The sequence below is a fragment of the Nerophis ophidion genome, linkage group LG05 (genome assembly GCF_033978795.1).
Source record: "Nerophis ophidion isolate RoL-2023_Sa linkage group LG05, RoL_Noph_v1.0, whole genome shotgun sequence".
NCBI classification, from domain to species: Eukaryota; Metazoa; Chordata; class Actinopteri; order Syngnathiformes; family Syngnathidae; genus Nerophis; species Nerophis ophidion.
In genome coordinates this window covers 14876956-14890690 of record NC_084615.1, presented here as the reverse complement: position 1 = coordinate 14890690, position 13735 = coordinate 14876956, and the positions used below count along the sequence as shown (strand labels likewise).

Genomic DNA, 13735 nt, shown 5'->3' with positions numbered 1-13735 from the left:
GGGATGCAACTCAGTATTCTTCTTCCTCCAAACACGACAAGTTGAGTTTATACCAAAATGGATACATGGATGATAGGATTGGGAGAATGTCATGTGGTCAGAAGAAACCAAAATAGAACTTTTTGGTATAAACTCAACTCGTCTTGTTTGGAGGAAGAAGAATACTGAGTTGCATCCCAAGAACACCACACCTACTGTGAAGCATGGGGGTGGAAACATCATGCTTTGAGGCTGTTTTTCTGCTAAGGGGACAGGACGATTGATCCGTGTTAAGGAAAGAATGAATGGGGCCATGTATCGTGAGATTTTGAGCCAAAACCTCCTTCACTCAGTGAGAGCTTTGAATGGTTGACCAAATACTTATTTTCCACTATATTTCACAAATAAATTCTTTAAAATTCCTGGATTGTTTTCCACATTCTGTCTCTCACAGTTGAAGTGTACCTATGACGAAAATTACAGACCTCTGTCATCATTTTAAGTGGGAGAACTTGCACAATCGCTGGCTGACTAAATACTTTTTTTGCCCCACTGTATGTCACACCTCCATTTTGAGTATTTGTAAAATGATGAACTTTGTTGTACTATTTTAATTTTTTTACATTTTTTTTTCCACTAGCCTGATTGAAATAAACATCACTTTTCATTGGAATGATGAGTTTTGGGAAATTCTTGTACTTTTCAGTAATTGTGCTATTGCAGATTTGTCCTGCCGTCGCTTCAGGAGCGACCTTCTCCAACTTCTGCTTGAAGAATGAAAGTTAAGCAGTTTAAATGTTCACATGTTTGGTATGAACATATTCACTCATGGTTGCTATATTGCTGTGGTTCTCAAATGGGGGTACGCGTACCCCTGGGGGTACTTGAAGGTACGCCAAGGGGTATGTGAGATTTTTAAAAAATATTCTAAAAATAGCAACAATTCAAAAATCCTTTATAAATATATTTATTGAATAATACTTCAACAAAATATGAATGTAAGTTCATAAACTGTGAAAAGAAGTGCAACAATGCAATATTCAGTGTTGACAGCTAGATTTTTTTGTGGACATGTTCCATAAATATTGATGTTAAAGATTTTTTTTGTGAAAAAATGTTTAGAATGAAGTTGAATCCAGAAGGATCTCTATTACAATCCCCAAAGAGGGCACTTTAAGTTGATGATTACTTCCATGTGTAGAAATCTTGATTTATAATTGAATCACTTGTTTATTTTTCAACACGTTTTTAGTTATTTTAGTATCTTTTTCCCAAATAGTTCAAGAAAGACCACCATAAATGAGCAATATTTTGCACCGTTATACAATTTAATAAGTCACAAACTGATGACATAGAGCTGTATTTTATTTCTTTGTCTCTTTTTTTTCAACCAAAAATGCTTTGCTTTGATTAGGGGGTACTTGAATTAAAAAAAAAATGTTGGAACTTACGAGCATATTTCTTCATCTTACTTGTCGCCGGCGTCGCCGTGGCTGTATCTTCCTTGTTCTTCTGCTTCGTCTCCTTGTGTGCGCAGTTGTGCACTGCACTCTCTAAAAGCCGTAGATGTTATTGTCACATATGCATGCACAGTAGATGGCAGTATTGTCCTGTTTAAGAGTGTCACAACATTGCTGTTTACGGCCGACGAACTGCTTTACGGTAGTCGAAAACGTGACTGCTGTTGTTGTGTGTTGTTACCGCGCTGGGAGGACGTTAGTGAAACTGCCTAACAATAAACCCACATAAGAAACCAAGAACTCGCCCTCGATCATTCTACAGTTATACCGTCATTGGGCAGACACGCTGTTTATAGACGTGAAAACAGGCTGTCGACACGTCACTCAGGTCCGCACGGAACTGGAGGGGGCGTGGCCTCTAGCTCCGCCTGAATTTCGGGAGTCTCCCAGGAAATTCAGGAGGGTTAGCAAGTAGGATAAATTGACAGTGATTCTCACCCTGTGGTATGTGGGCTCCATCTAGTGGTATTCCAGAGTCACTTAATTAAATGTTCATAAGACAGTGTTACCGTTCAAATTGTTTGCAATGTCAGTGGCCAGAAATATTAAATGTATCTGTTAAAAAAAAAAAACTACTGTATTAATGTTGGTAATTTCAGTAAACCTCCTACCAGGACAAAAGTCCACTTTGTCTGGCATCTCAAATCAGCAGCCATTGAAAAGCACAAAGTGATTTTCACGTAACGCGGCGTTTTAATTTCCCCGACAATAACAGAGCAGCACTTCTTCCTGGCACAAACAATCAAACACTTGTAAACAACTTTCTGTCACACGCCACTTTCAGCTGAGCGAGCGCGAGTCATGATGGACTATGTACTGAAGAGGACATTCCAACTGTATTCTAGAGTTGTGTTGCAGGTACAAAACCCTCTCATATCAAAAGGAGCTCTTATGAAATTGACTGTAGTGAAAAAACGCCAAAGTGCGTCTTCTCTACAGCCACTCAAAGCCGATGGAGCAAAAGAGGAAGATGGCGTAGAGCAGCAGGAGCCAGACGCCCAGCCTGCGGTCCAACTTCCAGCGGTTCAGGTGCACACACAGGACCTGCAGCAGGCGGACACCAGAGAGAAAGAAGGAAGACATCTTGTTGTGTTGTGGCAGGTGAAAAAGATGGAGGGATGTAAACGCAGACTTACAGTGAGAGTCACTGAGGCCAAGAGAAGGATGACGGAGTAAACCAGGCCTCTGCTGTTGATTGTCACCTGCAAACACCCAAGAAGATGACTCAGGTCGTGCTCTTCCACACCGACACCAGGAGGACCACAGTCATGTCCCACAAAGTTGGAAGCATACAATCATGACAAAAGTCTTGCAAGAGCAAGAATTAAGAGTCATCTCTGATCATCTTCTAGTTATTTAGTCTGAGTTAAGGTCATTCTTTGCTCTCACTTCTCAAAGAAGTTCCTTGCTTATCCAACTAAGTTCAAAGAAGTTCCTTGCTTGTCCAACTAAGTTCAAAGAAGTACCTTGCTTTTTCAACTAAGTTCAAAGAAGTACCTTGCTTATCCAACTAAGTTCAAAGAAGTTCATTCAAAAAAGTTCCTTGCTTATCCAACTAAGTTCAAAGAAGTTCCTTGCTTATCCAACTAAGTTCAAAGAAGGTTGTTCAAAGAAGTTCCTGGCTTATCCAACTAAGTTCAAATAAGTTCCTGGCTTATCCAACTAAGTTCAAATAAGTTCCTGGCTTATCCAACTAAGTTCAGAGAAGTTCCTGGCTTATCCAACTAAGTTCAAAGAAGTTCCTGGCTTTTCCAACTAAGTTCAAAGAAGTTCCTGGCTTATCCAACTAAGTTCAAAGAAGTTCCTGGCTTATCCAACTAAGTTCAAAGAAGTTCCTTGCTTATCCAACTAAGTTCAAAGAAGTTCCTGGCTTATCCAACTAAGTTCAAAGAAGTTCCTGGCTTATCCAACTAAGTCCAAAGAAGTTCCTGGCTTATCCAACTAAGTTCAAAGAAGTTCCTTGCTTATCCAACTAAGTTCAAAGAAGTTCCTTGCTTATCCAACTAAGTTCAAAGAAGTTAATTCAAATAAGTTCCTTGCTTAGCTAACTAAGTTCAAAAAAGTTCCTTGCTTATCCAACTAAGTTCAAAGAAGATCTTTGCTTATCCAACTAAGTTCGAAGTTCCTTGCTTATCCAACTAAGTTCGAAGAAGTTCCTTGCTTATCTAACTAAGTTCAAAGAAGTTCCTTGCTTATCCAATTAAGTTCAAAGAAGTTTGTTCAAAGAAGTTCCTCGCTTATCTAACTAAGTTCAAAGAGGTTCCTTGCTTATCTAACTAAGTTCAAAGAAGTTCCTCGCTTAAAGTTCAAAGAAGTTCCTTGCTTATCCAACTAAGTTCAAAGAAGTTTGTTCAAAGAAGTTCCTCGCTTATCTAACTAAGTTCAAAGAGGTTCCTTGCTTATCCAACTAAGTTCAAAGAAGATCCTTGCTTATCCAACTAAGTTCGAAGAAGTTCCTTTCTTATCCAACTAAGTTCAAATAAGTTTCTTTCTTATCAAACCTAAGTTCAAAGAAGTTCCTTTCTTATACAACTTATTTTCTTATCCAACTAAGTTCAAATAAGTTCCCTGCTTATCTAAGTTCAAAGAAGTACCTTGCTTATCCAACTAATTTCAAAGAAGTACCTTGCTTATCTAACTTAAGTTAAAAAAAGTTCCAAGAAGTTCCTCGCTTATCTAAGTTCCAATAAGTTTCTCCCTTATCTAACTAAGTTCCAAGAAGTTCCTTGCTTATCAAACTAAGTTCTAAAAAGTTTCTTGCTTATCTACAAACCCCGTTTTCATGAGTTGGGAAATTGTGTTGGATGTAAATATAAACAGAATACAATGATTTGAAAATCATTTTCAACCCATATTCAATTAAAAGCACGACAAAGACAAGATATTTGATCTTCAAACTCATAAACTTTGTGTATTTTTTTTTCAAATAATAATTAATGGCTGCAACACGTGCCAAAGTAGTTGGGAAAGGGCATGTTCACCACTGTGTTACATCACCTTTTCTTTTAACAACACTCAATAAATGTTTAGGAACTGAGGAAACTAATTGTTGAAGCTTTGAAAGTGGAATTCTTTCCCATTCTTGTTTTATGTAGAGCTTCAGTCGTTCAACAGTCCGGGGTCTCCGCTGTCGTATTTTACGCTTCATAATGCGACACACGTTTTTGATGGGAGACATGTCCGGACTGCAGGGGGGCCAGGAAAGTACCCGCATTCCTTTTTTACGAAGCAACGCTGTTATAACACTTGCTGAATGTGGCTTGGTATTGTCTTGCTGAAATAAGCAGGGGCGTCCATGAAAAAGACGGCGCTTAGATGGCAGCATATGTTGTTCCAAAACCTGTATGTACCTTTCAGCATTAAGGGTGCCTTCACAGATGTGTAAGTTACCCATGCCTTGGGCACTAATGCACCCCCATACCATCACAGATGCTGGCTTTTGAACTTTGCGTCGATAACAGTCTGGATGGTTCGCTTCCCCTTTTGTCCGGATGACACGACGTCGAATATTTCCAAAAACAATTTGAAATGTGGACTCGTCAGACCACAGAACACTTTTACACTTTGCATCAGTCCATCTTAGATGATCACGGGCCCAGAGAAGCTGGCTGCGTTTTTGGATGTTGTTGATAAATGGCTTTTGCTTTGCATAGTAGAGCTTTAACTTGCACTCACAGGTGTAGTGAAAAACTGTATTTAGTGACAGTGGTTTTCTGAAGTGTTCCTGAGCCCATGTGGTGATATCCTTTAGAGATTGATGTCGGTTTTTGATACAGTGCCGTCTGAGGGATCGAAGGTCACGGTCATTCAATGTTGGTTTCCGGCCATGTCGCTTACGTGGAGTGATTTCTCCAGATTCTCTGAACCTTTTGATGAAATTATGGAGCGTAGATGTTGAAATCCCTAAATTTCTTGCAATTGCACTTTGAGAAACGTTGTTCTTAAACTGTTTGACTATTTTCTCACGCAGTTGTGGACAAAGGGGTGTACCTCGCCCCGTCTTTTCTTGTGAAAGACTGAGCATTTTTTGGGAAGCTGTTTTTATACCCAATCATGGCACCCACCTGTTCCCAATTAGCCTGCACACCTGTGGGATGTTCCAAATAAGTGTTTGATGAGCATTCCTCAACTTTATCAGTATTTATTGCCACTTTTACCAACTTCTTTGTCACGTGTTGCTGGCATCAAATTCTAAAGTTAAAGATTATTTGCAAACAAAAAAATGTTTATCAGTTTGAACATCAAATATGTTGTCTTTGTAGCATATTCAACTGAATATGGGTTGAAAATGATTTGCAAATCATTGTATTCTGTTTATATTTACATCTAACACAATTTCCCAACTCATATGGAAACAGGGTTTGTAGTTGACTTTGTCATCATCAGTATTTAAGGACATCATTCACTGTCACTGTTCCAATGTTGTTGTTGTTTACAGTCATGTTTGCACTTAAGAGCGAGTCATTCAGAGCGGCCCCTGTAAGGTGGGGGTTTGTTGTGATGGCCATTTTAAGTCGCTTGATGATTGTCGCTACATTCTTTCTCGTCTTTGATGAATAAACGACGCGCACCTTTTTGTGTGTCAAACCATACTTCAAGTTGTCTTGCTTTCACACTACAAAAACAACAATATGTTATTGACCTGTCCTGACTATTATGTTCGCAACAACATTTTATGTCCACTTTGAAATAGTTTAGGTCAGTCTTCAACATGTTTACACCTGTGAAGTCTTTCAATTTGTGATAAATAAGCATTTGTTTATTCCATAAGAAATGAATATGTTGTCATTTACATGAGTGAATCTGTGCGGCACTCAATGTAGATTGTGGATCATTTCAATGGTAAAAAGTTCATATTTGCACAATTGAAGGTAAATGTACACAAAGAATTGATGATATAATATAGATGAATATAAGATATATTTACATGTATATTCTTTATAGCGCTTGTATCAATAAAAGAATGGATGCTACACACTTAGTTAACAAGGAGTTAACCAGGTTAGAGTGGTAATAATGGACTCAAACTTGAACTTTAACCTTCAGTGGATAACATCAGCAGCTTTCTACCACCTGGAGAACATCAGAGGGATAATGACTCCAGCAGACTTGCAAAGACTAATCCATGCCTTGGTCTCCAGGAAGTTCGACTACTCTAACCACCTAACACTAACCTAACACAAACATCTAACACTGGGCTCTTTCAACCAGCTGCATCACATCCAAAGTGCTGCTGCACGAGTTTGACTAGAACCAGGAGTAATCCATGCCTTGGTCTCCAACTATAACGACCATCTCACTGGGCTCTTTAAAGCAGCTTTAAAGCAGCTGCATAACATCCAAAGTGCTGCTGCACGAGTTTGACTAGAACCAGGAGTGATCCATGCCTTGGTCTCCAACTGTAACAACCATCTCACTGGGCTCTTTAAAGCATCTGCATCACATCCAAAGTGCTGCTGCTCGAGTTTGACTAGAACCAGGACTAGTCCATGCCTTGGTCTCTAACTGTAACAACCATCTCACTGGGCTCTTTAAAGCAGCTGCATCACATCCAAAGTGCTGCTGCTCGAGTTTGACTAGAACCAGGACTAGTACATGCCTTGGTCTCTAACTGTAACAACCATCTCACTGGGTTCTTTAAAGCAGCTGCATCACATTAAAGTGCTGCTGCTCGAGTTTGACTAGAACCAGGACTACTCCATTCCATGCCTTGGTCTCCAACTGTAAGGACCTTCTCACTGGGCTCTTACAGCAGCTGCATCACTTCCAAGTGCTGCTGCTCGAGTTTGACTAGAACCAGGACTACTCCAATTCATGCCTTGGTCTCCAACTGTAAGGACCATCTCACTGGGCTCTTTGAACCAACTGTAAAGCAGCTGCATCACATATAAGTGCTGCTGCTTGAGTTTGACTAGAAACAGGAGTAATCCATGCCTTGGTCTCCAACTGTAACGACCATCTCACTGGGCTCTTTAAAGCAGCTGTAAAGCAGCTGCATCACATCCAAAGTGCTGCTGCTCGAGTTTGACTAGAACCAGGACTAGTCCATGCATTGGTCTCCAACTGTAACGACCATCTCACTGGGCTCTTTAAAGCAGCTGTAAAGCAGCTGCATCACATCCAAAGTGATGCTGCTCAAGTTTTACTAGAACCAAGACTAGTCCATGCCTTGGTCTCCAACTGTAACAACCTTCTCACTGAGCTCTTTAAAGCAGCTGTAAAGCAGCTGCATCACATCCAAAGTGCTGCTGCTCGAGTTTTACTAGAACCAAGACTAGTCCATGCCTTGGTCTCCAACTGTAACAACCTTCTCACTGGGCTCTTTAAAGCAGCTTTAAAGCAGCTGCATCACATCCAAAGTGCTGCTGCTCGAGTTTGACTAGAAGCAGGACTAGTCCATTCCATGGTCTCCAACTGTAACGACCATCTCACTGGGCTCTTTAAAGCAGCTGTATCACATCCAAAGTGCTGCTGCTCGAGTTTGACCAGAACCAGGACTAGTCCATGCATTGGTCTCCAACTGTAACGACCATCTCACTGGGCTCTTTAAAGCAACTGTAAAGCAGCTGCATTACATCCAAAGTGCTGCTGCTAGAGTTTGACTAGAACCAGGACTAGTCCATGCCTTGGTCTCCAACTGTCACAACCTTCTCACTGGGCTCTTTAAAGCAGCTGTAAAGCAGCTGCATCACATATCAGTGCTGCTGCTCGAGTTTGACTAGAAGCAGGACTAGTCCATTCCATGGTCTCCAACTGTAACGACCATCTCACTGGGCTCTTTAAAGCAGCTGTATCACATCCAAAGTGCTGCTGCTCGAGTTTGACTAGAACCAGGAGTAATCCATGCCTTGGTCTCCAACTGTAACAACCTTCTCACTGGGCTCTTTAAAGCAGCTGCATCACATCAAAGTGCTGCTGCTCGAGTTTGACTATAACCAGGACTAGTCCATGCATTGGTCTCCAACTGTAACGGCCATCTCACTGGGCTCTTTAAAGCAGCTGTAAAGCAGCTGCATTACATCCAAAGTGCTGCTGCTCGAGTTTTACTAGAACCAGGACTAGTCCGTGCCTTGGTCTCCAACTGTCACAACCTTCTCACTGGGCTCTTTAAAGCAGCTGTAAAGCAGCTGCCTCACATATCAGTGCTGCTGCTCGAGTTTGACTAGAAGCAGGACTAATCCATGCCTTGGTCTCCAACTGCAACGACCTTCTCACTGGGCTCTTATAGCGGCTGCATCACTTCCAAGTGCTGCTGCTGGAGTTTGACTAGAAGCAGGACAGATGAGCACATTAGTCAGTGCACTGGCTTCCTGTTCCGGCTCAGAGAAGAGGAGACGCTGAGGTGAAGGATGTAGAGCTGCGAGAAGCTGAGAGAGGAGTCTCCTGCTGGTCCAAACATGGCCAGGCTACCTTTGACTTCTAAGCTTCTACAATCTGAAAGAGTCTTGCAGAAGATGTGAACTTTGGCCAAGTTCAAATCCAGGCAAGAAACACTTTGATTGTGAATACGATGAGGGGAAGTATTGGATCGACTCTCCTTCATTCATTTTCACATTGTTCTACCATCATTTTGTTTCATGCTCTGAATTTGAGTGATGACTTCACATTTGTGGCTTGTTGTCATCTTGCACTTTTGTGTACGCACTGCGATAAAGGTGCCTTGCTTAGAAGGCAGGGGAGGAGCAATGAGCTCACCACTCACCACTGAGCCGTAGCTGACCACCAGAGTCCTCAGAGCCCAGGGGAAGCCCAGACCCAGCAGCACGTCAAAGATGTTGCTGCCGATGGAGTTGGACACGGCCATGTCTCCCAGGCCTGCAGGCACATGCACACTGCTCATGTACAGTGGGGCAAAAAAGTATTTAGTCAGCCAGCGATTGTGCAAGTTCTCCCACTTAAAATGATGACAGAGGTCTGTCATTTTCATCATAGGTACACTTCAACTGTGAGAGACAGAATGAGAAAAAAAAATCCAGGAATTCACATTGTAGGAATTTTAAATAATTTATTTGTAAATTATGGTGGAAAACAAGTATTTGGTCAACCATTCAAAGCTCCCACTGATGGAAGGAGGTTTTGGCTCAAAATCTCACGATACATGGCCCCATTCATTCTTTCCTTAACACGGATCAATCGTCCTGTCCCCTTAGCAGAAAAACAGCCCCAAAGCATGATGTTTCCACCCCCATGCTTCACAGTAGGTGTGGTGTTCTTGGGATGCAACTCAGTATTCTTCTTCCTCCAAACACGACGAGTTGAGTTTATACAAAAAACTTCTATTTTGGTTTCATCTGACCACATGACATTCTCCCAATCCTCTGCTGTGTCATCCATGTGCTCTCTGGCAAACTTCAGACGGGCCTGGACATGCACTGGCATATCCAGCAGGGGGACACGTCTGGCACTGCAGGATTTGATTCCCTGTCGGCGTAGTGTGTTACTGATGGTAACCTTTGTTACTTTGGTCCCAGCTCTCTGCAGGTCATTCACCAGGTCCCGCCGTGTGGTTCTGGGATTTTTGCTCACCGTTCTCATGATCATTTCGACCCCACGGGATGAGATCTTGCGTGGAGCCCCAGATCGAGGGAGATTATCAGTGGTCTTGTATGACTTCCATTTTCTGATAATTGCTCCCACAGTTGATTTTTTCACACCAAGCTGCTTGCCTATTGTAGATTCACTCTTCCCAGTCTGGTGCAGGTCTACAACTCTTTTCCTGGTGTCCTTCGACAGCTCTTTGGTCTTGGCCATAATGGAGTTTGGAGTCTGACTGTTTGAGGCTTTGGACAGGTGTCTTTTATACAGATAACGAGTTCAAACAGGTTCCATTAATACAGGTAACAACTGGAGGACAGAATAGCTTCTTAAAGAAAAAGTTACAGGTCTGTGAGAGGCACAGATTTTCTTTGTTTGAAGTGACCAAATACTTAATTTCCACCATAATTGACAAATAAATTCTTTAAAATTCCTACAATGTGAATTCCTGGATTTTTTTTCCACATTTGTCTCTCACAGTTGAAGTGTACCTATGATGAAAATTACAGACCTCTGTCATCATTTTAAGTGGAAGAACTTGCACAATCGCTGGCTGACTAAACACTCAGTAACATTTGTGTGTGTGTGTGTGTGTTGCCATGGAGACACACCCTGGCGGGCCACGATGAGGCTGGACATGCAGTCAGGGACACTGGTGCCGGCCGCCAGGAAGGTGATGCCCATGATGACCTCGGGGATCCCAAGTGTGTAGCTGATGATGGACACCTGCAAGGACAACAAGTCTGTGGACAGGCACCAATGTGTGTGTGTGTGTGTGTGTGTGTGTGTGTCGTACCATCCAGACCATGAGGTAGGAGAAGAGGGCGATCCAGAGTGTGGAGGTGAGGAAGGTCAGCAGGTAGCAGTGTTGCCACTGTGGAAGTGTGCAGTCGGGCATGCTGCAGTGGAGCACCAGGCTGACGGGCCACGACAGCAGCCACTTCGCACGCACACACCAGCCCTCTGACACACACACACACACACACACACACACACACACACACACACACACACACACACACACACACACACAGTTAATAGAATGATTGATGGAGGCTTCAGTCAAGAAAGTTTCCACCTGGTATGATGAAAGGTTTAAACGGACTATTCTCCTCCTCTTCCTCCTCCTGCTCTTGCTCCTGCTCTTCCTCCTGCTCCTCGTCCTCGTCTTTGGTCCCGCCCCCAAGCTGCCGTCCGGGCTCCTTCCCCACCGGTCTCTCCGCCTCCAAAGGCTGAGCGTCCGCCACGGCCGCCAACCCGTTCTCTCTCCCCCACGGCCCTGCGGCGCCGTCGTCCACTGATGGTCCGCCCTCTTTGGCGCCGGCCTGAGCCCGGATCAGCCTTTGTCTCTGTGGGAGGAGAGGGGAGGCCAGTGAGTTACAGGTAAGAGGAGAAATCCCCAAAGCACTAGGGTTGCAGAGGGGGTTGATGCTAGACTGAAAGGGCTGATACAGTGAGTGTGAGCCAGCACAGGAGCAAAGATGGCAGACATGTATGTGTAGTGGAATTTTGGACTTTTATACCATATTTTATGTCTGTTTTAGTCCAAAAAGAAAGTCTATCTAAAAGCCTCTGCTGATCATATGTGGGGGAAAGTTCAGTTTGTGGTCGTTCTGACTATTCTAAAATATGTTTTGATAGTTTGTTATGACTAAAGGATCCATGGTTGTTTTAGAACAAGCAGTTGCAAAACAGCCAGACCTTGACACATGAGGGAAACATATAAAAAGCCAGTGGACCAACTTTTGATATGATTCGCTTGATTTCGATCATCCACGTCTCTCTGGAAAGACGATGTCTGTTTGCATGGGCAATTTAATCCAACCTGTACTTTTTGACATTGGGTAAATAAAACTTTTGTACTAAAACCACTTTGTTTGCAGTTTAAGCTTCGGACAATCCACCACACACTCCACAAGGCAGGACAGGAAGTGAAGTGTGCACGCCACAAGGCAAGACAGGAAGTGAAGTATTGGAGATCAGAGAATGACTTTTGTGCCCGCTTTGCATTTGATGCTTTGTAGCTTTGTTGGACATTCTTAAAGCTTGTTCGCAACTTCTGGTGGGGATTTCAACATGTGTGCTGGTCACATTATAGGCAGAGTATAGAGTTAAAGGCCTACTGAAAGCCACTACTACCGACCACGCAGTCTGATAGTTTATATATCAATGATGAAATATTAACATTGCAACACATGCCAATATGGCCGGTTTAGTTTACTAAATTGCAATTTTAAATTTCCCGCGAAGGGTCGTGTTGAAAACCTCGCGGTATGACGACGCGTGCGTTTGACGTTCCGGGTTGTAGCGGACATTATTTTCCAGCCCGATCCCAGCTATAAGTAGTCTGCTTTTATCGCATAATTACACAGAATTCTGGACATCTGTGTTGCTGAATCTCTTGCAATTTGTTCAATTAATAATGGAGAAGTGTAAGTAGAAAGATGGAGGTGGGAAGCTTTTAGCCTTTAGCCACACAAACACAGCCAGTGTTTCCTTGTTTAAAACTGCCGAAGGTGAAGCTTTACTATGGATCAGAGCGGTCAAGCGAACATGGATCCCGACCGAATGTCAACCGGCAGTTTTCAGTGAGAAAATTGTGGTAATAAGTCGGCTCTTACCGGAGACATCAGCAGAGCTTTCATCCTGCTGCAGCTGCGTGACTTCCCTCAGAGAATCTGGGTCAACACACCCGTGGCCACACCCCTCTGACTTTCAGGTACTATTTAATCTCACTAAAACACTAGCAACACAATAGGCAGATAAGGGATTTTCCAGAATTATCCTAATAAATGTGTTTAATAACATCTGAATCGCTCCAACTGCAATCGCCTTTTATTTTTTTCCCTAGTCCTTCACTCTAAATTTCCTCATCCACAAATCTTTCATCCTCGCTCAAATTATTGGGGAAATTGTCGCTTTCTCGGTCCGAATAGCTTCAGCTGCTACTGGCTATGATTGTAAACAATGTTCAGATGTGAGGAGCCCTACAACCCATGACGTCACGCACACATCGTCTGCTACTTCCGGTAAAGGCAAGGCTTTTTTATTAGCGACCAAAAGTTGCGAACTTTATCGTCGATGTTCTCTACTAAATCCTTTCAGCAAAAATATGGCAATATCGCGAAATGATCAAGTATGACACATAGAATGGACCTGCTATCCCCGTTTAAATAAGAAAATCTCATTTCAGTAGGCCTTTAACGTGTATTTATAAATGGTTGATTTATATAGGCTAGTAAGGCAAGTTAGCCGAAACTTGTCAGGTACAACACTTTACCTTACTAGCCTATATAAATCAACCATTCATAAATACACGTCAGTAGGCTAAATGAACCTCTTCAACATACTTTAACATATGTGCTGGCCACATTATAGGCAGAGTATAGAGTTAACGTGTGGTAGTTACATTATCGGCAGAAGATACTTCCTTAGTAGGGTGCAAAGTGGTGGAAGTTAAGCTCAAGAAGTTTGTAAATATTGACCATTTTCGGATGATTCAAAGTTGGACAGATTCCATGGGAATGAATGGGAATATATGGAAATAATGATATATCATAGGGCAGGTGTCTATATGCTGCTGCATGTTTGATCCAGCTCTTAGCACACTATTTACACATGTACACCACCTTTCTGCCCAAATTGTTGGGGTGAGATGTCTCCACACATCATACGTGGCATTATTCTCTTTGTATGGATTT

General features: G+C 42.5%; 1 protein-coding gene across 3 annotated transcripts in view; it reads right to left on the bottom strand.

The window, feature by feature from the left end:
* Positions 1 to 2169: 2169 nt before the first annotated feature.
* LOC133552724 (sodium/potassium/calcium exchanger 3-like) overlaps positions 2170 to 13735 on the bottom strand; it is a 28449-nt gene continuing 16883 nt past the window's right edge. For all 3 annotated transcript variants that reach the window (XM_061900144.1, XM_061900142.1, XM_061900143.1), the window contains 6 exons: positions 11113 to 11383; positions 10831 to 10997; positions 10646 to 10760; positions 9202 to 9314; positions 2636 to 2701; positions 2170 to 2543 (listed from right to left, as the gene is read on the bottom strand). In XM_061900144.1, the coding sequence (XP_061756128.1) occupies positions 2433 to 2543; positions 2636 to 2701; positions 9202 to 9314; positions 10646 to 10760; positions 10831 to 10997; positions 11113 to 11383 (843 nt within the window). In that variant the 3' untranslated portion in view covers positions 2170 to 2432. The remainder of the gene's footprint in view (positions 2544 to 2635; positions 2702 to 9201; positions 9315 to 10645; positions 10761 to 10830; positions 10998 to 11112; positions 11384 to 13735) is intronic.